General features: G+C 44.0%; 1 protein-coding gene across 20 annotated transcripts in view; it reads right to left on the bottom strand.

Annotated features, from left to right (window-relative positions):
• Positions 1-516: 516 nt before the first annotated feature.
• The window catches only part of TENM4 (teneurin transmembrane protein 4), a 1,564,491-nt gene continuing 1,540,261 nt past the window's right edge, over positions 517-24,746 (bottom strand). For all 20 annotated transcript variants that reach the window (XM_074535017.1, XM_074535019.1, XM_074535018.1 and 17 more), the window contains 4 exons: positions 23,850-24,146; positions 21,026-22,640; positions 15,130-15,272; positions 517-6,657 (listed from right to left, as the gene is read on the bottom strand). In XM_074535017.1, the coding sequence (XP_074391118.1) occupies positions 5,899-6,657; positions 15,130-15,272; positions 21,026-22,640; positions 23,850-24,146 (2,814 nt within the window). In that variant the 3' untranslated portion in view covers positions 517-5,898. The remainder of the gene's footprint in view (positions 6,658-15,129; positions 15,273-21,025; positions 22,641-23,849; positions 24,147-24,746) is intronic.

The raw sequence follows: 24,746 nt of genomic DNA on the forward strand, positions 1-24,746 counted from the left end.
GAAATTCTTTGGTGTAACGGGGAACTATTTAGTGATCATAATAAAATGAGTGATTATAATAAAAAGAGGTACTGAAAAACTAGCTTGTCCTGTGGAGGACTGTAGCAACAGGAGCAAAAATGCCCCAGGCCATGCTCACTGTGGGATGGAGGACGCTGCTGGCCACATGGCAGCCAGATTTTATCCCATCAAATTCATCCCTGGCATGGAGGCACAGTGTTCATGTTCACCAGGTCTGGAAGAGCCACCAGGGTGAGAAGATAAACTGAGTGAGATTTAACAAGCAAAGCGATCTCCCTAGCTCCATTATTAATGTTACAGGCAGTTGTTTCTCCTCCCCTTTTAAAAAGCAGCCACAGGACTAACCATGATCCCTGGCCCTGGTTTCAATTACGCCGAGATTGAATCAAAACAGACTGCTGTGCCGTAAATACGAAGGGGGCCCTCTCTGTAAATCGTAAAATCGAATTCTAAAATTTCATGTTAAGAGCCTTGTCTTTGCATAATGGATTGCGCTGCCATCCATCACGGTGACACTTACAAGTCACAGCTGAAAAAGTACTTTATTAGATTTTTTTTTTTTTGAACAATTTTGATTTATTCTGGTTACACTGTCTGTATAATAGACTGAGCAGAATTTCATGCCGGTCCCTACACTCAATAAAGCAACTACAGATATATTACAGAAATCCCTCACTGTTCCTAAGTTACGGCCAAATGGTGTCTCAGGGACTGCTCCCAGTCATCTGTGTCTTCTAAACCTGAATCAAGCACCGGGCTCTTAATGACCTTCATCTCATCAGCTCTCGCCTGGTGTTGTTTAGCATTGTTGGCCCATTTTCACTGTGGCTCTGATCAATAGCTGTGATGACAAAGATATGATGAGCTGCGTGACTCCCTCCGGTCACTGCTGCTTAATGATTTTTCCAAGTGCCAATCTCCAGTTGAAAGGGAAAAAATAAAATAAAATAAAGATCTCAGAGGAAACAAATGTGGCATTTCTTGTGATGCCTAATTGGTCTTGCTCCTCTCCCCCTGGGCTGGGTTCACAGGATGTTATTCAGCTACAGAGTCCTCATGGCACTGCTTATGTTTGGATGCCACACCAAGTAAGTCCCATCACTGTCGTTCCTTCAAAAGGAGCATGTTTCAATACCAGCTCCAGCTACTGAAGACTTGAGCTGTTGCTCTTTATTGCTCTCACTGAGAGATGCAGCCTCTGCTCCAAAGCACTGCATTTTGCCCTCTGAGCTGTGAGATTTGGTCAGGATCCTTCTCACTACTCTTTGGACTGGAGACAAGACCAGAGTTGAAAGCAAGTGAAGTTACACCTCTGTATTTTGATGGGGAACTCCTTTTGGTGAGGGCTGAGTCCTCTTTTTGGGAGTCAAGAACAAAAATGACTTCTCAAAAATCAAACCTTAAAGCACATGAGACTTAAAGCACAGTGATGTTTTCCCCAGGAGATGGTATGCCACACCTTTCAATGGGCCTTTGAAACAGCATCTAGAGCAATTGCTGGAGGGAAGGGATGCCATCCAGAGGGACCTTGACAAGCCTGAGTGGTGGGCCAGTGTGAACCTCATGAAGTTCAGCTGGGGCAATCCCAAGCACAAATACAGGCTGGGCAGAGAATGGATGGAGTGCATACCTAGGGAGAAAAATGGGGGTGCTGTTGGGTGAGAAGCTCACCATGACCCATTAGGGAGCAGTCACAGCTCAGAAAGCCAAACGTGTCCTGGGCTGCATCACCAGCAGTGTGGGCAGCAGGGCAAAATTCTGCCCCCTGCTCTGCCCTGACCAGATCCCAGCTGGAATGCTGCATCCAGCTCTGGGGCCCCCAACACAAGAAAGATGTTGAGCTGTTGGAGCAAGTCTGGAGGAGGCTGCTAAGATGCTCACAGCGCTGCTCAGCCTGAAGACGACTCTGGGAACCCCCTAGAGACCCTTCCAGTGCCTAAGGGGCTCCTAGAGAGCTGGAGAGGGACTTTGACAAGGGCATGGAGTGACAGGACAATGTGGCATGGCTTCAAACAGAGAGAGTAGATTAAGTATTGGGAAGAAATTATTTCCTGTGAGGGTGGTGAGGCACTGGCACAGGTCGCCCAGAGAAACTGTGCATATTCCATCCCTGGAAGGGTTCGAGGCCAGCTGGGATGGGGTTTTCACCTTTTAGTGAAAGGTGTTGCTGCCCATGGCAGGTGGTTGAAACTGGATGATCTTTAAGGTTCTTTCCAACACAAACCAGTCCCTGATCCTATGATAGGGAGTGAAGTGCTGTGGGATTTGCACCCAAGACCTTCCACTCTCATGGAAGCAATAAATTACTTCACGCCTGCACATAGACAAAGCAAGAAGGGCCAGGCAACCAGAATGGTAACATGGGGAGGCAAAATGGACAACAAAAAGGCTGGGAAGGAGCTACAGGGCCATAAGTAAACTGGAAATGCACTTGGGATCCTGTAGAAAAAGCATTTTTTTACTAATGAATGGGTAAATTTAGTGCTTCAGGACTGAAAATGTTGTTTTGCCATCTAGGTGAGGTGGAAAGCTTTCACAGAGGCTGAGGATTCAGGAATGTAGTAGCTGTCTTTGGATAGGTTTTTCCCCCAGTATTAGATAGCCATCCCTATTAAATTTTTGTTTTGATACAAAGGAGCAACATATACATATATATACTTTTATAGCTATATTTTTCCCCCTTTTGACACAATGTCCATAGTTTCCATACGAGCTGCAGGCCCAGGAGAAGACTGTCACGGACCCAGCAGGCAGACAGGCGTAGTCACGTCCCAGTGCTGCTTGACGATGCAGAAAAATGCAACACGAGGGTCTTGCCTTGGCCATGGCACAGAGCTCTGGGGTCCTGGCTCTGGGCGTGCTGGACAAGCATGGAGGGACTGGGAGACTCTTGAAAAATGGGTGAACTCCTCAAAGTCATTAGCTCATGTAATAACCTGAAGAGTCTGTGTAAGGCTGTAGAGGTGCCATCTCAGGCTGGCAGGGTTCCAGTAGGAATATTTTACACTCCAATCTCTTTTCTTGACTCCGTGGAAAAATGGCCCATTTATTCTTGCGCTGCACCTCTTCGCATTGTAACACATGGACGCAGATGGATACAGAAGCATCACTTTTCTTCGGAGCTGCTTGGAATGGGGCAGTGTAAATGGGAGGCACAATGAGCTCTCTCTGCTCTGTGAGTCTTTTACCAGGGGTTCATACCTTTTGACCCTGCCTCCTGCAGGTCTCTTTTTGTTCCATTCATGCTGTTTGAGACACTCACAGCCATCACAAGTTTGAGGTTTTAAGAGGGATTTGTCCCTAGTGTGACTTGGAGAGAGGGAAGCAGGGAGCTGGACAGCACTGGCAAGAAGGTGCTGCTTCCTTTGAGTAGGTGGTTACTGCTGGTTTGGCTAACACTGCCCCTGACCCCCACCTGTGCATCCTCAGGGCAACCCACGCTTGCCAAGCACTTTATTACCAGGCATACAGGTGGCAATGCCATGGCCTTTTAACCATCCCTGGCAGGCAGCAGCCAAAGCAACTGCTCCCTTGTAAAAGCCTGGAGCAGGTCTGGCCAACATATCTTCTCCCACCTGGCTCTGCCAGAACTGGATACCCTTTCCAGCTGCCTGTGGTTCACTCCTGCCAAAGTAATAAAGGTTGTGTGCTGCAAGGGGTGGTTCAGAGTACAGCGCTGGGACACAGCACCAGCATCAACACCCTTGCTGCAAGCAGGAGAGAAAAGCAGAAAATCAAACCCATAACATTGGTCATTGCCACACAGCCAAAGGTATTAGGGATTCGGAAACGGAGGAGGAACAGTCTGTTAGGGGAATTTCCATCCCATCACCTTCCTCCTGGCAAGCACCCTGGAACAGACAGGCAAGGCAGACGGAGCTGGCAGCCGGTTTCTACAGAGAAACCGTGAGAGCACTGGGGCTGCCAATGTTTCACTGCTCAAGGACTGCATGGCCAACACATGCCCCCGCTGTATCTGGGGCTCAGATCCTGCAGAGGGGTGCCAGTCTGTGCTGGAGGATGGCAGTGGTGGTGGCATGAGTGCAGAAGAGCTGCCTCTGAGTACACAGGTGCATTGTAGGACTCCGAGTAAGGAAACAGCCTTGGCATGGAGTTGTCTTGGGTTATCTCTCTGCAGAACTGGGAAAAGCCAAAGTGGATGGAATTAAAAAAAAAATTAAAAAATCAGGGCTGAGCTGCTCCCAGAGAGACACAAGAGAGCTCTTACAGTCAGGACATATGCAGGTATCAGTGTGATAGAGACATCTATCTAGGACCAGGGTTAGCCACCTCCAGCCAGAGCTCCATTGAGAGGTGGGGTAACACTTCTGCCTGCAGGAACAGCACAGGACTGTTTCAGGCAGGGAAGAGGATGCTGACCTCATCTCCTTGCTCCCCTGAATTTCAAGGACTCTTCCAAATACCAGAGCACAGAGGTTATGTGAATAAAAATTACATTAGCATGCCGAGCAACTTTGTCAGCAGTTTCTTATTAAAGCACTTGGTCCTCTCTGTAGTGGGCATTTCCATTGAACCTCCCCCTCGTCACTGCTAACAGTCAAGTGGGCTCTCCATTAAATTTGAGCTCATGTAAGAAACAGTGAGAGGGTTGATTTCATATTCTCCTTCTTGTCCCACCACGCACAAGCTGTTGCTACTTATTAAACATTTTAAAATCCCTGCTGCCAAAGTCCCCAGGAGACATTTATCTGCCATAGTCATAAATGACTTGCCAGCATGCTACTCCAAACTGCATTTCCCAGCCAATAAATACAAGCTCCAGAATCAGGAAAAGCAGGGTTTGACTCTAATTTTCAGTGGTATGTCACTGGGATACTATAACTACTTTTAAATTCAAATCAGCTTCCTAGAAATTAACTGGTTTTATCAGATACAGCACAGTGGACTGTTAAACACGTAGCCTCATGTACTGAAACACTATACATTTAATGAAGTTATGCCATTAGCAAATGTACAACATGGGTGCATTAAATCCACCTATAGAACAGCTCTACGTATGAGAGAGGATTTATTTTAGCTTTTCTCAATAGAGCAGGAGTCCCTTTTCTTGGCTTTTGCTAGGTTATTTAACTAAAACCAGGATTTGCGCACACACAAAAAAACCCAAAAAGTATCTACTCTCATAATGAAAAAAGACCAATTTTTTCTCTTTTTTTATTCCAGTTCAGGAAGGAAGAGAATCATCTTGCAAGGTAATATAATCAGCTCCTTTGCCTCTATAATCTACTTCTGCTCAGCAGGAGCCCCCAAAGAAACACTTTATGTCCCAAGTGAAACGTGAAAACTACTTGTAAGGTCCCTTTTGAGGCACATGATTCGGACGGTCACTTTCAGAGTATCAGAATCAGCGTTGTCTTCCATCTCCTTTCTTTCTGGGAAGAGCTCTCTGGCATGCCATGGGCTCTCCCTGCTCCAGGTGGAAGGCTATGTCCCTGCCCCAAATCAGAAAGGGTTAGGATGACACAAGTTAGCACAGACACCCATTTTGCACTTACACCTAAGGACTTACGTTGACGACTCCCCACTTCAAATTCCTCACAAAGAAGGGGGAAAAGAAACAAAAAAATCCAAAACAAACAAACAGAAAAAAGGACAAGAGACAGTAAATTTCACTGTGATCACACTACGGCAAAATATACCTTCTGTTCATTGCAAAAAACGCATGAAGGCCAAATTAAAGCGGGAAAAAAGTATGTTGCATGAGTTACAGTGCAACCGTATTATTCCTTCTCTTTCTATCTTCCTCCCACCCCACCTTGTTCAGTTTAGAAAAAGGATTGAGTACAACACAGTCAGGTAAGTGGCCACAAAAGAGTAGCTGTCTTTGGCAAGAAGTCACCGCATTGACCCTCTCTGTCACCTTCTGCCCATTTCACTCTGTCTCATGAAGTGGATGTTGTTGGCGCTGTCTGAGAGTTCAGGGTACTGCTCCACTGAGATCACAAAATAGCCATCGTAGCCCTGTACCCGGCCCGTGTTTAGCACTTGTTGCTTCTCCCCTTCTGTCCACGAGCGAATACCCTCCTCCCCATCCCGCAGTCTCTGCTGTTCCCGGGACCAAGCTTGGGTGACGGCGCGCTGTCGGGCCAGCTCCAGGACGCGTGCCTTCTCCTCGTCCAAGGTGGTCCCGTAGCGCGTGTTTAGACACAGTGCACCGTACTGGAGCTGGATGTCTGTGTAGCGTCTAGTCCTCCCACTCAGCACTGTGTTGATCTGGGACACTGTCACATTCACGCCGTTCTCCAGGGTCCTCCGCCCGCCACTGAGGCCCAGGATGGACAGATCACCCTCCGACGGCCCCTGCTTGATGAAATAGTGCGTGTCTACCCCGTCGATGGTGAAGTGCAAGTTCTCCAGGTAGTGGGCATTGTTCAGGATGGCTGCGATCCTCCGTCCATCCTCATTGGCCACGCTGATGATGTCCGTGGCCACACGCCCGTCTTTCATGGCGAACTTGACGCCCTTGCCAAAGATGGAGCCTCCTGAAGCAAAGTTCTTGTTCTTCTTGATGTGCTGGCACCCAGCGATGCTGGAGCTGTAGATCTGTTCAAAGCGCTCCAGGGTGACAAAAGCCTTCAGCTGCTTCTGCACTTCACACTGGACCCCCAAAATGGACTGAGCAGGGAGAGAAAGAAGAGAACGACATATTAGAAAGAGAAATCTGATGACCCAAAAGCATTATTAGGATGCTGGAGAGCAGGAGAACATACTGGAGACATGTAATGAAGAGCTCCATTATTTTTTCCCCCTTATCACATTTTTTCAAAATTTTAATTCATGGGAGAGAAATGTTGTCCCCTCCTAATGCTCATTGTTTCTGAAACCTGAACTGTATTTAATCTCATAGATTGAAGGATGTAAAGGTAGAAAATTATTTTTTTGCCTCAGTGGTGTGGGCGTTGAGTTTGGATGCATAATTAGGTTGTGTTTCAGTGTTCTTCTGCATATAAGAAACAATTGTCTTATGGCCATGATGCTTTACCAAATGCTTTCGGCTTTTCTGTGAAATGTGGAAGTATTTCTAAAAGTTTCTTCCATTTTAACTCCACATTGTAACTCCTTGTGCTCCTTGCCCCGCATGACCTGTATGACCCTCAGAGTGTCCATAACCTCTTGATATTCCATTTCAGCCTGGCTGAAGCAGGTTGTTCAAAACTCAAGGAAGGCATTATATCCAAAACTTATTTCCTGGAAACCCCCTACAATTTGCCAGGCTCCCTGAGTTAAAGCCAACCACACCTGATGCTCAGGTTTTAGCTTATTTTGAAGCAAAAATTGAGAGACAACAGCCCAGATCATTTGCAGTCCAGTGCAATACAAACGCACTTTTGCTGTTAGGGTATAATGGAGCAAGCACACAGTGAGTCAGCAGCTCATCATTACTGCAGAATGTTCTGGAAATGCTCCCATCAATTCATGGCAGTGCTGACTTACAGACTCCTGTTCACAAACAATTATTTGCTCAAATTTCACAAAAGCAAGAGGATTCTATGACAAAACTCTCCTGGTACTGCCAACGGCTCAGTTCAAGAATGTAATGACACACAGGATTAAAAATAGGCTACAAAGTTTACTCCATTCCGATTATTTCGAGGAAATTAAACACCCATGAAGGATATTGCCTTAAACTGTCCATGAACTAGAGATTCACATCCTGGGTGCAAGAAGACAATTCAGATGATGCAGGCATTTCAGTGTGGACCTCTCACACAAGACTTGTAATATAACAAGGGAAGTGAAATAAAACCTAATTTCCATGGTGGCCATTTCCAGGGAAGAGTCATAAAGCATTAAAAAAAAAAAAAAAAGGGATTGAGCATTGCCACATTGCCACTTACTAAGAAGTTATGAGCAGTTTTGACTGTTAAAAGGGAAAACTATAAGGGAATAGAGGAATACAATTTCAAAAGCACATTTTAGGTTGTAGAACATTAAAATTCCCAGAAATTACTTTTGTTCAAAGTGCTGAGCAGGCTGGTGTACCTTCTCCATTTCCCTTTTTGATTGACAGCATAGCAGGTGGAGCAGGAACAAGTTTCCTATGAAAAAGGAGCTCTTTCTGGTTTTCTCCATCCTGCCTGTGGGGCATCTCACATGTCCCCTAGAGAGCAATATAATTAACAGACTGGTAGGGAGCTGAGCCCAGCTTCTCTGCCAATTGCACAAGTGCTCTAATTATGCAAAAAATGGACGTAATTAATGTAGATGTCAGTGATGATGGACGTGGAACAATTAGTCTTCTAGGCTTCATAAAACACTTACTGCTCTAAACAAGTGCACACTGCACAGCCTTGGTAATTAGCTACTTCCTCCAAAGAAGTTGAAATGGAGAGTTCTTCTCAGGTGTATCTCATATGGCTTGACTCTAGGTGGTCCTTTAGCCACTTTGTATGTCATGCTGCCTTTCCAACTTGCCTCAGCAACATTTACCAGTGATGGGAAAAGGCATCTCTCAGCGCTCATACCAAATCACTGCTCACTCAAGGATGTAAATCAGGTCTTCTGGCTACACTGCTACGTCCTGTGATCACTTATGTATCTCCATATACATATACTGTTGTGGTGTGTTGCAATGTCCTGTTTTAAACTTCCGAGTCCCTTCCCAGGTGTGCTTATGCCTCTCTCCCTGCCCCCTCGCCCCCTTGCTGAGTGTGCCCTGTCAATCAGGCTAACATACCAGCAAGGCGTCGTGTGATTCGTCGATTTCAAAGGATGCTCCTCAGGCCTGGGGGTCATTGGCCTGTCTAAGTGTCATCCTCCCTTGAGACCCTGCCCCCTTCACCTGGTTGGTAACTCACCTGTCCCCTCCCCTTCCCCTGTCCCCGAGCTTATAAGGTTAATGAGACCATGCGGCCGGCATTCTGTTAGCAGCAGTGGCCCAGTGCAGATATCTCTGTACTCATGGAATAAACATGTGGCAACCTTCTAGCAGAATCCACTCCTCCCTTTCTCTCCACTATCGCCAGAAGCTCTCTCTCCTGAGGAGAACGGAGTCCTGTCTTGTGCCCCGCTGCACTCTGCCGCCAGCCAAGGTATCTCTGGGGTAAAACACCGCAGTGCTGCCTCTGGCCCAGCAGCGAAGGTCAGAACTGGCCTAGGCACCATCTAACTGGTTATATTGGGATACATATTCCAATAATATACATCACCTTGTTTACCAGCAGGGGAGTGATAAAGAGTCCCTGGAATTAATTGCACCATCTAATTGCACCACCCTGATTATCACCTTGGAGAATGGAGCTCGGGGAAGTCAGGCAGTACTGGGCATGGACGAATAATTCCCATCAGAAATTGCCCCTGTTCCCCTTCAATTTTGTCTTCATCACCTTATTCTTGATGAGCTGCTGGAACTCCAGTATGTTCTCGATTATGAGCAAATTATTAGGCAAAAATTGTCTATTAATGTCTCCAAATTAGGTTGCCCCAACAAACCAATGGATCTGGACACCACCATAATATCAAAATTCACAGGCAGAGACCTACCTTCAGGTGTCTTAATCAAGAACAAGAGCACAATCAAAAAATGGTTTTCTATTGAGGACTGGTTACTTCTGGGCTCTCCCCACCTTTTTTTCACATAAGGAAGGAGGAAATGAGATGTGCAAAGCTGTAATGCTGAACATTCACCATCACTTAGAATCACAGACTGGTTTGGGCTGGAAGGAACCTTAAAAACCATCTAGTTCCAAACCTTCTGCCACAGGCAGGGGCAACTTCCACTACACCAGGTTGCTCAAACTTAACTATTAGCTATCAACAATTTCAATAACCAAATGCATCTCTGTTACCTTGAAAACAAGCCCAGGATGACTTTGAAATGACTTTTTGAGTGCATTTCTTTGATAAAAGCATGTATTTGGGAACAGCATTCTGTTAAAAGGAAAAGCAAACACATCCAACAGAAAAAAAACCCCAACCAACAAATTCAAGCAAACCAGAGCACAGCCAGCGTGTATGCTGTGCTGTGAATATAAAGAGGGTGGAGGCAAACAGATTGTGCGTAGTTCAAAGAAGCAATGTATCCCTGACTTTGAAATTACCATTTCTGTTCAATCTTAGAACTCATTTCAATGAACTGGCAAGGAAAAGAAACAGAAAATTTCCATCCAAAGCTGCAGTGGCATGTGCTATTCTGTAAAAATTGCTACTGCTTTTAGCAACTGTAAACCAAGGCATCTATAAACCGGTTTTACAGAAGAAAGAAGGGAATTTATCGCTATTTTATTTCAATATTTGTTGCTCGATGTGAGTGACAAATATGCTGGATTTGTTTTTCCTCACAGTCTTTTTTAATCAGATATCCTTAGGTGACATTTCACTTTATCTAGTAACAACCCTTTGGAGAGAAGAGAACAACCTTCATCATTTGTTCTCTGCTGCACAAAGCTCAGGAGAGCGGCACATTACCAGGATCTCTGAATAGCCTCTTGCATTTTGCCAGCACCTCTTGAGGATTTGAAATACCATCGCCAGATCCTATCATCTGTTGTTTTTAAATACCGCCTTCCAGTGTGAGACTGAAAGCTTTAATTTCCCATCAAGGATCCAAGATGTGAAATACGTGAACATGTTTCCAAGTTTCTTTCTATCCTTGTGCCATTATAGACAGATAGGTGTTTCTCTTACCACCATATGGCTTACAATGCAGAAAGCTACTTTTTCCAATAGGTTTGGAAGTTATGATTTCTCTGATATATGATTCATTTTTAACTCCTTCCTATCTATCACAGAAAGGCTTGGTCTGTAAGGGACCTAAAAGATGATCTTCTTCTAACCCCCCCACCAGGATGCCCCCACTAGACCAGGCTGCCCAAAGCCCCATCCAACCTGGCCTTGAACAATCCCAGGGATGGGGTATCCACATCTTGTCTGGGCAACCTGTGCCAGTGCCTCACTGCTCTCTGGGTACAGAATTTCTTCCTAACATCTAATCTATACCTCTACTGTTTTAATTAAAAACTGTTCCCCTTTGACCTATCCCTATTTGCCAGTGCAAAAAGTTGCTCTCCCTCTTTTTTATAAGCCCTCTTTTTATTTACCCTGTAGTTCTCTGCTAACAAAGCCATTGTTCAGCCATCAGCTCCTCCCTATATTCCATGTGGCCATAACCTGGAGACAAGTCTCCGTTTGGATGTGCCCACCAGCATGGCTGCACTGCAGGCTCTTGGGTTGTCCAAGAGGTGACGTGTGGGGCAGCAGAGGTGAGCCACGGGCCAGCAAGGCCAGTGCTCTGGATGCTGGCTGGCTGGGAATGAGCCAAACTTAGGAGCACTAACTCAGGGGTTTAGAGGACAGGTCTCTCCTCCACCCCACCACCGTATATGACTGTATGGGGATAACGAGGTTGAGTTCATTACGCAGATTTCAAGTGTGGAGAAGTAAGAGGATTTGCCTCTGCCTCTTGCTCATCACTTTATAGATTTCTCATCTATTTTCATAAAGCCCCAAGAGCTTAATGTTTTTGAGACTTCAACTCTTTTCCCTGCATAGGATTCTTTGAAAACTGACCACTGCATTTGTAAAACATAACTGGGAGCTGATGGACAGATGAGCAGACAGTGTGACAGTCCAAGCCCAGGCCAAAGCAACTGCAATGTCAGGATACCTTCCCTGAATGATGAACACTGGCAGAGCCAGTCCCTCAAACAGATTGTCCTTGGAAGAAGCTCTGCCAGAAAGCACAGCCTTATAGCTCACGTCCTGGCTGAGCATCCCAGAGCAGCCCTTGCCTTTAAAATGCTGCTCCAGAGGGGATGCCAAAAACTACTTCTCCAGCAAAGCCTGTAACAGGCACTGCAGAAAACAAGACCCTTCCTGGAGACAGTGCCCATGGGATGGAGAGAATGGTAGTTATAACAGGATGTAGATAATGATACAAGTGCTGACTCCAAAACACCCCTCCCTGGAAATAGAGTTGTTCTGGCTCCAACAATTACCTGACAGCTCAACGAGACAAAACAAGGAAGGGGAGAAAAAAAAAACAAAAAAACCCCAAAAAACTAGAAGAGAAATTGGATTCAGGTGCCACAGTTCCACAATATGCCAGAGGTCACCCAGAGTCCCCCAGTGGCCAATAATACTGAACTTGTTCAACAAACAATTTAGTGACAGCTTCACAGTCGTGGGGAGGAGGGGGGAAGTGCTGCACAATGGAGTATTGGATTTTAAATGTCACTTCAGAGCTTTAGGGGGTTAGTGCAAGGCTTATGACATGCTGGCTGTTTTTGAGGTGGCGGATGCTCAAAGTCAGAATTATCTCTCCTGTCTTCCAGAGTGGCAAGGCGAATACCAGAAATGTTTTGGAAGGAGATGCTAGGGCCCTCTGGTTATGCACTCTGAAGAGAGATGAAGCAGCCATTTATGGGTGTTAGTTGTGTTGTTATTGTGCTCCTGTTAGTTGCTTCTTTCTGATAAAAGAACAGACTTAATCTGCTGGGCCAACTTTTATCAGCAATACCAGTGGAGTAGGTCAAATATACTTTTGTCTATCACAAGGAGGTAAGTGACCCAGAGAAACTAGGAATCAGAAGACATGGAGATGAGAAAGTTGTGGTACATCATTCAGTGATCAGTGCCTTGTCCCGGCTACTTTTAAATGATAAAAGATCTAGAGCTTACTCTGTATGCTCTGCAATACCACTTTACAGTTTGATCAGTCTTATTAACTGAAAATGTTTCCTGGGCTTTCATTTACCTTGGTTTAATTTTGTCACTTCCTATGTGAAATTTTCAAAAGTTTTTATTTTCTTCCACATGCTTCACCAATGAATACAGAGACAACCAGTGACAAGGAGGACTGGACTGTGTTTGGGAGTGTGTATTGATGCCTTGAAGGGTTGGGAGTGAACAGAACTTCATAGAAGCATCAGTGTTGGATGCATGGATAGGCATAGGAGAAAATGGATCATGTATTCAGGTATCATATGTGAATGAATTTGGAATATGCAAATATATGCCTACAATATGCTGGGTGCGACAGAAAGCAAGGGAATCCTGCTCTACAGCATTTAGGAACCCCTTGCTCTCACAGCATGATCCTGCAACTGTAGACTGAAATAAAAAAGCTCATGTTTTGTTGCTGTCATAACAGGGGAAGAATATGAAACAGCCTGCAATGGTTAAATTCCATTTTCAACATCTGAGTGCAAAGGGACTCATCTGGAAGCATGACAGCTGTATAAAGCCCTCTTTTAATGAGCAGGGCCCTGCATAGCCCTCACTGCAGCTTCTGGCTTTAAAAATCTGTGTGGGCCATGGAGATTTCCTTTTCTTCTTACTGCTCATTAAAGCAGATTCACCTAAAATAGGTGGACAGAAGGGAGGGTTCTCCTTGATTTTATTTCCAGCTCATCTGCCTGTAAAAACAAGGGTCAGTCATCACCTCAAGCTGTCACTCAAGTTACTTGACTATTCAATAAGTCAAATAATGATAGTACATGAAAAAGTTATATATATATATTACATACTATAATACACATGATGAACTAATGATAAAACAATAATATAGTATTACCAATAATAATAATTTCTGTGGTGGTTCTGTGAGAGTTATTATCTACAGCACATAACAATACAGAGATGGTCTTCTGTGTAGTCTCTGGGTGAGTCTTTCCTGTTCGCCTACTCCTGTACAGCTTTGCCCAGGGAGACTGTGTCCCAGCAGAGGGGAGAAAAAATCCTGAGGGTCTCTCTCATTAGAGAGGTAACTTCCATTAGCATGTTATTGTTTAATCCAAGGAAATAAGCAACAAAAAGGGAGCCTCTGTGCTCCAAACCACAATTGAGTTACTGCACTGTAAAAGTTTTCAAGCATCAACCCAGTGATGGTAATTTTTTTAGTTCCACCAATATTATTAAGTGACACTTCAAATAGATTTCTTGTTGAAGTTGAAGCTGGTGCATTTTAACTTGTCTTCAGCACGGCTGTGAGGCTGAGTACCAATGATAAACCGACATATGACTACTATCAATCTACAGTAATTTGTTTGTACCTTTGAGTGATACCTTTTGTCGTTCAGAAACGTGACCTCCTGGTTTGAGATGTACACCTCAAGAATCTTGCTGCAGGTCATCAAGATTTCAGTGAAGCCATAGGTAGAGAGGCTAGGAGGGCAGATGGAATCAATTCCATTGCCTACTGTTGTCATATTATTAGCAGAAATGTGGAGAGCATGTCCTGATCTCCCCAGTCATGTTGGCGCCTCACTGCTCTTGCAACGTTCGAACAACCAGCAACAGCAAGTGGGAGTTCAGACTAAAGAGGATTCAGACTCAGATGAAAGCCTCCCCAGAATACAATCAGGCTATGAAATGGAAGAGAATCCTGAGAGGTAAGTGACTTTCAAGGTCATACCCTGATAAGCAGTAGGGCTGGGACTTAACCTAGGGCACTCAAATCCTGACCACGTGTTCTAACTTTTAACAGTGCTGCCTCTGTCTTTCAGTTGAGTAAGCACCAATAGGAAGATGGGGAAATGATAAGGCTGTAAAAGCCTTTTTCTTGCCAATTTTATCACTGAATTTTGTACCAGCATCTACCAAAATGCCTGGGGAAACAAGCCTGTTTTTAAAAGCAGGACACAGTTACATGGGATTTAACCTGGTCAGGTAAAATGAAAGTTTAATATAATAAAAAAATTCTTTCTCGAAAGATTCTCTGCAATACAAAAGAACTTCCTATGCAAGTAGTGTGACTTCTTGTTTAAGATATTTTAAACCAGAATGAATAGGTTTCTAGAACAAAACCCCCCAAACTTTATAAACCAATTCTCTATCAAGATTCACTTTTTTATAACTTCTAAAAATCCTGGGTACAAAGGCCTTGAATTTAACCTGCAATATGTGATAATGGAAGAAAGAAACACTAACACACCATTTCACTGAGCAACCACCAGAAAATATCACAGAAAAAAGCACCATGGCAGTAGGGAACTTAATATGTGATTATTTGCTCAGATTTCAATACTGGAATGGGGTTTGACTTGCTCTCCCTCTCACAACATGCTGGTAGAGCTTTTTCAACCAACACTGCAAATGAGTGGTTTGCTGATAAGGGCATGAGATACAGTATGGAGTTCCATGAATCACCTTGCTATTGTCCCATTCTTGGGTTTTCATCTGTGTGTGGATTAGCTCATAGGATGGCTCCATGGCATCCATATCTGGCTTGGGGTAGCCGGGGATGACATTGTGCAGCTGGAACCCAAAGGTGAGCAGCCAACTGTTGACATCTGCAAGGGAAGAGAAACATAAATAAGATTATCTGATCTCTCAAGCAAGATTGCCCAGGAGAAGGCACACAGGAGGATGCCACAGTGGCTGGCACTGCAGCAGTCTGGACAAAATGATGAGCTTCTGCTTTGTGTGAAAAGCAGAAATCTTAATGTCCTACAATGAGCCGTGTGCCAAAATCTGGCCTTTCCACCTCCAGCCAGAGCCAAATCCCGTGCTTTCCCAGCTCTGAAACAGAAACATTGGCAGTGAGCAAATGGCCCAAATCAAAGCCAACTTCATGTCTGCCCTTCATCAGCAGAAACCAAGCACTGTTTGAAGGTGTGCAGAAGTACAGCAGCAGCAACACACTTGGAGGCTGAGATGCTCCAGCCAAGTGGGAAGTGTTATCCACTCCTACAGTCAGCTCGGAACACCTCAGCCCCAATACTTCTATCCCCAAGGACTCTCCAAGGGCCTGTAGGCTGAAGACTAAATTTAGAGCTATGTACCAGAATACCAGGACATCCAGGATGGACAGCTCAGGCATTTAGCTGGTGCTCACAGAAGAGACTCTGGATATATACACTGCTTTTTCCATGGATTTCCACCTCAGTCCAGAGTTTCCTGGCATCTTTCATAAGAAGCTGCAGTTTGAGTATTAAACCAGTGTAAAGTCACATCATCTTTTACAGTGGTATTTATAATTAGACTTCATACTACCTGCAAGGTACATTATAGTGAAAATAAGTGTACAGACACGAGAGGTATTTTGCTGGGGTACTTTTTACAAACACCTTTAAAAAAGTCCATGAATGGTGAGAAAACTGGTGGCTATCAGTGATAAATTATTGTCTTATACAGAAGAGGGACCACTAGCACTAAAGGGAATGTGATGGAAAACCAGCCATTTGGGACATCATTCCTGCATTTACTTGCCAGTAGATTTCAAAGTCTTCCTTGATTTTTGATTGCACAGCTATTAGGAATAGCAGGCGAAAGTTAATCTGCTGGAGGAAAAAATTATGAGGTTAGGTAACTCCTAGATCTGTTTGGGATTAGCATCACTCCCTCCCTTAACTCCAGAGCATTTGATGAGCCTTCACTTAGCTCCAGAGGACACACCTGCTACAATCCCTGAGCAATATGGTGTGAATTTGGCACACGATAGCAATTGCAAGGCAAAAAACTGTATGAAGGGGAAGTTTAACTAATATTAGCTCCCAGGAGTCTTAAGTGTCTGGATGTAACTGGAATTTTTCTTGGTGATTGCTCTGCTTCATGCTGGAAGTGCAAAGGCTTGACTTTCATTTTGCTAAGCTCAATAAGCGTTGTTGAAACCATCTGAAGACAGAAAAAAATTTAATAATAAAATATGCATCTTTGAATATTTTTTCTTTATTCCCATGAGCCTAAATTAATGTTTTGAAGAACTGGTTGGAAAAGAAATTATGGATGCAAGTGGCAAATAACGCCGTTCCAGATGACTGGAGGATCAGGAGCCAAACAAACACACTATCTGTTGCTTGTTTTCCTGCAGGCCAAAATGTTGCGATTGCGCAGATGTCCAAAAAGCCCTTGCGACAATCCATGTGGAAGAGGGAGGATTTCTGTAATAAAAACACTTCTGTTCACTCAATGTACAGATTGTTTTTGGAGTGTCTTTGAAACAGAGAGGCTGGGGGGGTATGAGAGAAATGAAAAGGCTCATTTGATTATTTTGTTGCCTAGTGCTAAGACAGCCTGCCTCCAAATCCTTCTTATCTCAAATGAAGAGCTTTGATGTACATATTGTGGACCAGGTGGTTAGGAGAACAAAGTAAAACAGTGAAGGTCAGCATTGGTGCAGGAATCATTCCCCAAACACTTCAAAAATGCTAGAAAGAATACAGAGCATGGATGCTGAACTGTTGAAAAATATGTAACATGTCTGGAAATATCCAATACAGGGGGCTTCTTTAATACTTCTCAGAAAATTGACTTCCAAAACATTTGCAACAGGAGTTTGTTCTTTTTTGGGAGAGGTGTTGGAATACCCAGAACAAAAAACCACCAAAACAAACAACCTGAAACCATGAGAAGAAGGTGTGGAGATGAGAAAACAGAGGGGAAAATACTAATTTGCCAGGAGGCAGTGACAACTTTTTTGACAGAAAAGTACATTTCACATCACAGAGGTTTTTTTCAGCTACAGTAACCCTGCCAACACATTTCACAGTAAATTCATTTGAGGGCAAAGAAAAAGAGTGCTTAATGCAGACACATGTAATGGAAATGTCAGTTCAATCCATCAGGATTGCTGAAGCTGGCAGCAAAGCTCTGTGCCACGAAGTGTACAATCACTAAAATATTCAGGTTTAACAATGGGCCTCTCAAAACATAAATACCTGCTTCTCCTGCTCTCCCCTCCACATACCTTCAATTTCTTTAAGCTCAGAGACCTCATCACTGCGGACCAAAGCATGTGCTGGTCACCCATGTCCTGGGCACTGAGCTCCCCTAAGGACAAACAGGTCCCAGTGTGGGAATGCAGGGACAGAGAGGTGTTCCCTGTGTCCAGATCTGGGCAGATTTAGTTGTGATGACAAGGACAGTCTTATCATGGGTCCTGTCCACAAGGTGCCTGAAAGCCTGAGCAAAAAGTGCTGGTGCAGCAGCCTCACGTCACAGCACTCATCCCATAGCATGGCCTGATTCTTCCATGCACTGGGGGAGGAGAAACTTGAAAAATGTATTTGGGCTTTATATTCTTGAAAAACTAAAAATAGAACTTATAAGGCCGTGGAAAAAAATTATTTGCTGCATTTAAAATATTAGTGCATCAGTTTTCGACATCTTGATTTTACTGTCAGAGTTGTGTGGGAAGCTGGGCACCTGTTCTAACACAGGGCTAGAAAAATATATTCTGTCCTTTCTTAACTTGAGCAGGAAAACAAAAATCTGTTAATATGCCACAAAGCAACAGTTCAGAAACTAGATCTGTTCAGACCACAAATTTCCAATTAACTTCTGAATTAAACTCCATGTTGATTTTGATTCCTTATTTTTCTTTTCCAGTTTTCAATCACTAGTTTACACTTAACTTGAAAAAGCTGAAAATCCAAAATCCATTTTTGTTTAAGGACATTGTGGAATTTGTCATTTAGACAATTTTGAAAGCTGTTTATGCTTCTCCTGAGCATAAACTGCATCTCTCAAGCTCAACCCTCCCCCACAAACAAATTCAGTTTTGACAAATAAGCATTTTCTGATAGGAAAAGTTATCTTGAGGTATTCCCTCCCAGCCTTTATTATCAAAGTGAGAATAACATACAGGATCTTAGCCTGCATCTTTTGACATATTTTGCTTCCCTCGTGGCATCATCTTCTCAGCTCTGGAGAAAAAAACTTTTATATGAAAAAAACCCATGATCTAATCCTTATGATTATTGCAGAACAACCTGAAAGCACAAATCCTAATGGCTAGAAAAACAAGTAGGATAGATAACCCAAGATTTTTACTTTGTAACGTTTACTTGCTATTAAGCAGATCTTGTAACTCAGGGGAATGCAATTATTGTTGGATTTGGGAAGGTTGTGATAGATGCAGCAGGAGCATTTAAAAATTATTTCTATCTCCTTAAGAAGTATGCACATTTGATGTGTGATTGCAGTACTTGGCTTTTCAATGGGAGGTATCTAGAAAAGAGTCCCACCAAAAAGTCTTCTCAAACTTCTCAAGCTCTCCTCATTGCTACCACTGTTGCACACAGTATGAAACTAGGGTTGAGCCTAAAGAAAGCGGATAAAACAAAGCTGGCTGGAGATAAACCTGGGGACAGCACACCAATGGTAGAGGGACAATTTGCCAGTGAGGTCCTTCAGGTTGCCATCTCAGTACAGGCAGGGGATGGCAGCAAACATTCAAGTGTGATCAGATGGCCAAGAAGGACAGTGCCACCCTGGGCAGCATCAGCAATGGTGTGGAATTGACTGCCCCCCTCTACAGGGCACTGGTGAGGCACACCTTCAATCCTGTTCAGTTTTGGGCCCCTCACCACAAGAAGGACACTGAGCTGCTGGAGTGTGTCCAGAGAAGGGCAGTAGAGCTGAGGAAGGGTCTGGAGCACAAGTCTGATGAGGAGCAGCTGAGCGAGCTGGGAGTGTTTAGCCTGGAGAAAAGGAGGCTCAGGGGGGACCTTACTGCTCTCTACAACTGCCTGAAACAAGGCTGCAGTATATGGTGGGGGTTGCTCTTTTCTCCCAGGTAACAAGCAATGGGACAAGAGGAAACAACCTCCAGTTACACCAGGGCAGGTTTAGATTGGATTTTAGGAAACATTTCTTCACAAAATGGGTTGTCAAGATCTGGAAGAGGCTGCCCAGGGCAGTGGTGGAGACACCATCTGAGAAGGAATTTAAAAGACATGTAGTTGAAGCACTTAGGGACACTGTTTAGTGGTGGATGTGGTAGTGCTGGGTTAATAACTGGACTTTATAATCTTAGGGTCTTTTCCAAACGAAATGATTCTATGATTCTATGTATATAGGAAGGCCATTTAATATACAAAAGGATTTTCTGTAAAAATACCCCAGAGCTCATATTACAGCAATTTTACAAAGTTTCAGGGGAAGCAGTTCATAGATTGCATCAAGCTTTGGGGTAGCTGTGTGCCAAAATCTGTCCTCTATGTCTAAAGTACCTTATTTTCTTGACTTTTTGTAGACACTGTTGATCCTGCAAGGCCGATTAACTTTGAGCTACATAGCTAGTGGTGTAGTAGTCATGTAGACACTCTGAAATGGCTGATTGTAATGAAATGTTTGAATTGCTTTGCCATTCTGCTGAAACAATTCTGTATGCAATTTGTTTAGTTGCAAACAAATCTCTAGGCAAGCTGCGTAAACAGAGTTGCCCCTCTAAAAAGAGAAAGGTTATCAGGACATTAATTGGTAGCTAAACTTCAGATATCTGAGGGGATAAAAAACTGTAAGCAAAATAAAAAGAACAAAACCTAAGAAGAGAAAGGAAACAGGTTTGGTAATTACAATCTCCATTTATGCAAGTGAATTAAACATGCCCCTTACATGGGGGTCCAACGGCAATCTAAAACTTATGTCCATTAATTAAAGAATAGAAAATCTTATGGTGATCAGGACACTGAGAGAGGAATTACCTATTGTACTGGTTTTGGTGAGGATAAATTTCTTTATAGTAGCTGGTGCAGGGCTGTGTGTTGGATTTGTTCTGGAAAGTGTTGGGTACACAGGGATGGTTTTGCTACTGCTGAGCAGTGCCCACACAGAGCCAAGGCCTTTTCTGCTCCTCACCCCACCCCACCAGCGAGGGGGCTGGGGGTGCACAAGGAGCTGGGAGGGGACACAGCCAGACAGCTGACCCTGACTGACCCAAAGGATATCCCAAACCATATGGTGTCATGTAAAGCTGGGGAGGAAGAAGGAAGGAGAGGACGTTTGGAGTGATGGGGTTTGTCTTCCCAAGCCACTGTTTTGTGGGATGGAGCCCTGCTGTCCTGGGGATGGTTGCCTGCTGATGGGAAGTAGAGAACGAATTCCTGGCTTTACTTTTCTTGTACAAGTACCTTTTGCTTCTCCTATTAAACTGTCTTAATCTCTGTCTATGGGTTTTCTCACTTTTTCAGTTTCCCATCCCACCTGGGAGGAGTGACTGAGCAGCTCTGGTATGGGGCTTAGTTCCATCTGGCATTAGACCATGACACCTATTTGCCGATGGCAAGCTTGTAAAAAATGTTTATTAATTTAAATATCTTACCTGTCATGTAACATTTGATATCCTGAGAATTGCTAATGGGGTTGTTGTTTTTGAACATATACAGGTTGAAAGGCATTATGTTATTGCTACTCAGATGCTTCCACATATCATGGTCCGGACTTGTCCAGCGACCCGCTAGCACATCATAGTCTCTCCGCCCCATGTGGATGAGCTTCGTGAGGGGGTCATACAGTCCTCCATGGTAGCCGATGATGATCTGAAAGTTGGGATTAGTGTCCATATAGATCTCCCCATATGCTGTGTACAGTATCTGCTTGATCATTAAGCCAGTCCCACTGAAGACAGCCAAAGGAGTGCCAATGTTATCGCAGGCTATGTAGAATTCATCGCCGCTGCTGAGCTCCATTGCAAAGAGGTGGCCCTGGAGGTCATAGTACAGGGAGGTGATCTCAGAGCTCGAGTGGTTGTACAAGTGGGTCACCTTTGTTGGGTTGGTCAGATCTGCGTAGAAGAACTGCAAGTGGTGGCCATGGCTGGTTTTGCTGGAGACTCTCCTTCCTAGGCCATCATAGCGGTACTTCACACTCCACCCACTTGCTTTATTGTAGGCTTTGATGAGCAGGCCAGCTGAATTGTACTCAAAAATATCATTGCCCCTTTGCTTCAGGAAGCCATCTTCATCCATTTTGTACTGCACATCCCCCAGTCTAGTAATCCTATCCCTGAGGTCATACCTGAGTGGTGTAAGGCGGGCACTATTCCCTGGACTCAACAGATGGAGGTTTCCATTTAGGTCATAGCTGTAACGCCAGAGAGGTTTGTCATTGATAGACACAGTCTGCAACTGGCCATCAGCATCATATTCATATGAGTAACGAGTTGTGTTTGCGTAAGGGCCAACCTTCAGCTCCTTCTTAACCACTCTACCCATGTTGTCATACTGCACAGTCATCCAGTACATGAGAGACCGGAATATCTCATACTGGACCTCCTTCATCCTGCCATAGGCATCAAAATGTTTAGTGTGGGTCATGACAGCAGTGGTGATAATCTGGTTGATATCATAGTAGATGACCCCGAATTTACCGAATTGCTCAGTTTTGCCTGACACGTCATCGTACCTGTAGAGATCGATAGGCAAAGGTGTCTCGTTGATGACCGCTTGCATGCTGGTCACCCGGAAGCTGTTGTCATAGTTGTAGTCAAAGCGTGCATTCACCATGCCCTCCTCAGTGAAGCGGAAAATCTGTCGGTCAATGAGGGGCCCTATCTGTCTGTACCTGATTGTGCAGGTGAACCCTTCATTCTGCAGGTTTATGGTCTTCAGCATGCCCGCAGTTTCATCGTACGTGAAACTGATCTTTGTGGTGTCGTAGAGCATCTCGGCTAACTTGGACAGCTTCCCATACTTGTAGATGACGCGTCTCCCAGTGCCCAAGTACAAAGTGTGGAGGAGCTGCTCATCCTCTGTGAAGTCCTGAATTACCGAGGCATTGCCTTCTGGTGGCCGGTAGATGTTCCTGTAGTAACCAATGGAACGAATGGTTTCCAAAGTCTGACGGGCAACGTTGGGCATGGTCACCGAGGACAACCGGTCATTCTTGTCAAACTCAAAGATGTACTGTCTCTGGCTGTGAAGGAGCAGCACCATGGACTGGATGGAAAGAAGAAAAGTATAGATTATACCCCTGTTTTTCCAGCAAAATTATACTCTCACAGGACTTGTAAGATTCCTCATTCCAAAGAGCAGGGCAAGTAGGAAAAATCTCTGTGAACCATAGAATTCAACAGTGAAAGGTAAGAAGCTGTGCACGGCACATCAAGTATCCTCAAACAGGAGTGGTCAGTGGAAGAAGCAGTTAATGCAGAGAGGAAGGTCCAAGTTCAGAATGCTCAGTTTTTTAAATCACTGCCCTATAACTGTCTTACCAAAGTGCCAATAGCCTTTGAAAGCTAACTAAATAAGATTGGTACTTAAACAATGCTTGAAAAAGTATCCCCCAACACCTTCCAATGATGAGTTAATTCATTGTGTCAACGCATCTTCTATTATCCTCTTCCTCCAAAATTCTGCCTGCATACTGATTTGTTCCAGGATTTTTTTTTGCATATAACAAATAATCCACATAGATTGTATAACACAAGGAGTAAGTCAATACTTTTTCCTTTTTAAAAAGATATGGCACAGCTACAGTTTCCTTAAACTGTTTTAGGGAAACAAAAAAATTCAAAAAACCAGGAATAAAAAATTCCAGTCCCACATATATAATACATGGATCAGTGATCAGTAATTGAGCAGTGTAATGCTGAATGGTAATACCTAGAAAATATAAGTTCTGTGCTAACCTACAGAGTGAAGGCCCTGGGAGACACTGTAAAGTGTGCTACAAGTATGGCTGAATTAATGTCTTACTTATTAATTATTATGTATTTTTGTAAGTAGGAATGGACCACTTGAAGAAGGCAGGATGTCAGACTCTATAGGTTATTGTTTTTCCAATGTTTTCATATTAAAAATCCGGCTGAAAATTCCTACTGCTCACTCTGTTGACTTTATCTGAGCATATTTTATATTGCAGTCAATGAAATAAAGCAAGACTGTGTTTAAAAAATCACGTGTCAAAGCTTCACTGTTCACATGCTCTCTGCATGACTGGGAAAAAAACATCTCTGACAATTTTCAACTGCTCTGTGGTGGTCTGGCATGAAAGCAACTTTGTGCACCTTAGTGGGACAGAAGAGGAGGACCGGACCGTAAGGACCAGCAATTAGCTGAGATGAAGGAGTGCAGCTGTACTGATGTCAAAGGAGAAAACCCACGTGCCTCAAATGCACCATCTCTGAGCGGTAAGACCATTCTTACCTTCTCCAAGTAGGTGTAGCTCCATGATTTACCATCAGCAAAGATTCTGGATGTAATTCTGCCAGACTGATCGTACTCCATCCTTTCTGACATTGTGCCCCTCTGAATCCCTGCAATGTGTCCTCCTGGGGAATAGGTGACATTGACCCCATTCAGTCTGCTGCTGGGTGACCAGAGACTGGGCCTCCCTGCCTGGTCGTAGAGGATGCGGAGCGTGAACTTGCGGTGGTCATCATAGATTTTCTCAGTCCTTGTCACACGATCAAAGTCAAGGGACAGCAGGTTTCTGTTGTGAACCTACAGGAAAAAGAGGGAGAATCAGGAAGCTGGAAACAGCGTAAGTTAGAACGACTAGCCTTGTTTCACCAAGTACCTCTTTACACCACACTGCAGAGTATCCAGCTGTTGATTGCTACTGGATAAGACACAATTTTTAAAGCAAAGAGTTATCCTAACATTGTTTTTATTGACTTCAGTGAGGAGAGAGGCAGAAGTATGGTACTTTTGAAACGCCACAGTGAAGGAATATTGCTCATATCTCAAATCTAGATTTAGGACTGCTACAGCAGATGTGACCTACAGAACACAGAATGACAACTTATTGCAAGGAATATTTCCAAGATATTCTACTTACCAAACCTTGAAGACTGAGTCTTTTGCTTTCATGCATATCAGAAAACACTTGTAGAAAAGAGATGGATGTTGTGCCACCATAGCAGAAATCAGTGGTTTGCTCTGTGTTTACTAAATATAATGCAGGCATTGGAGGTTAAGCATTTCTCCTGAGATGAAATGTGGAGGCTTTAACCACTGTAGATCTTACAAAGACCAGGAGCTGTCCTGTAAGAGCTGGACCTTTAACTTCACTGTCCTGGGGTTATTCAGAGTGGCATAATT

Source organism: Zonotrichia albicollis, chromosome 2 (assembly GCF_047830755.1).
Source record: "Zonotrichia albicollis isolate bZonAlb1 chromosome 2, bZonAlb1.hap1, whole genome shotgun sequence".
Taxonomy (NCBI): Eukaryota; Metazoa; Chordata; class Aves; order Passeriformes; family Passerellidae; genus Zonotrichia; species Zonotrichia albicollis.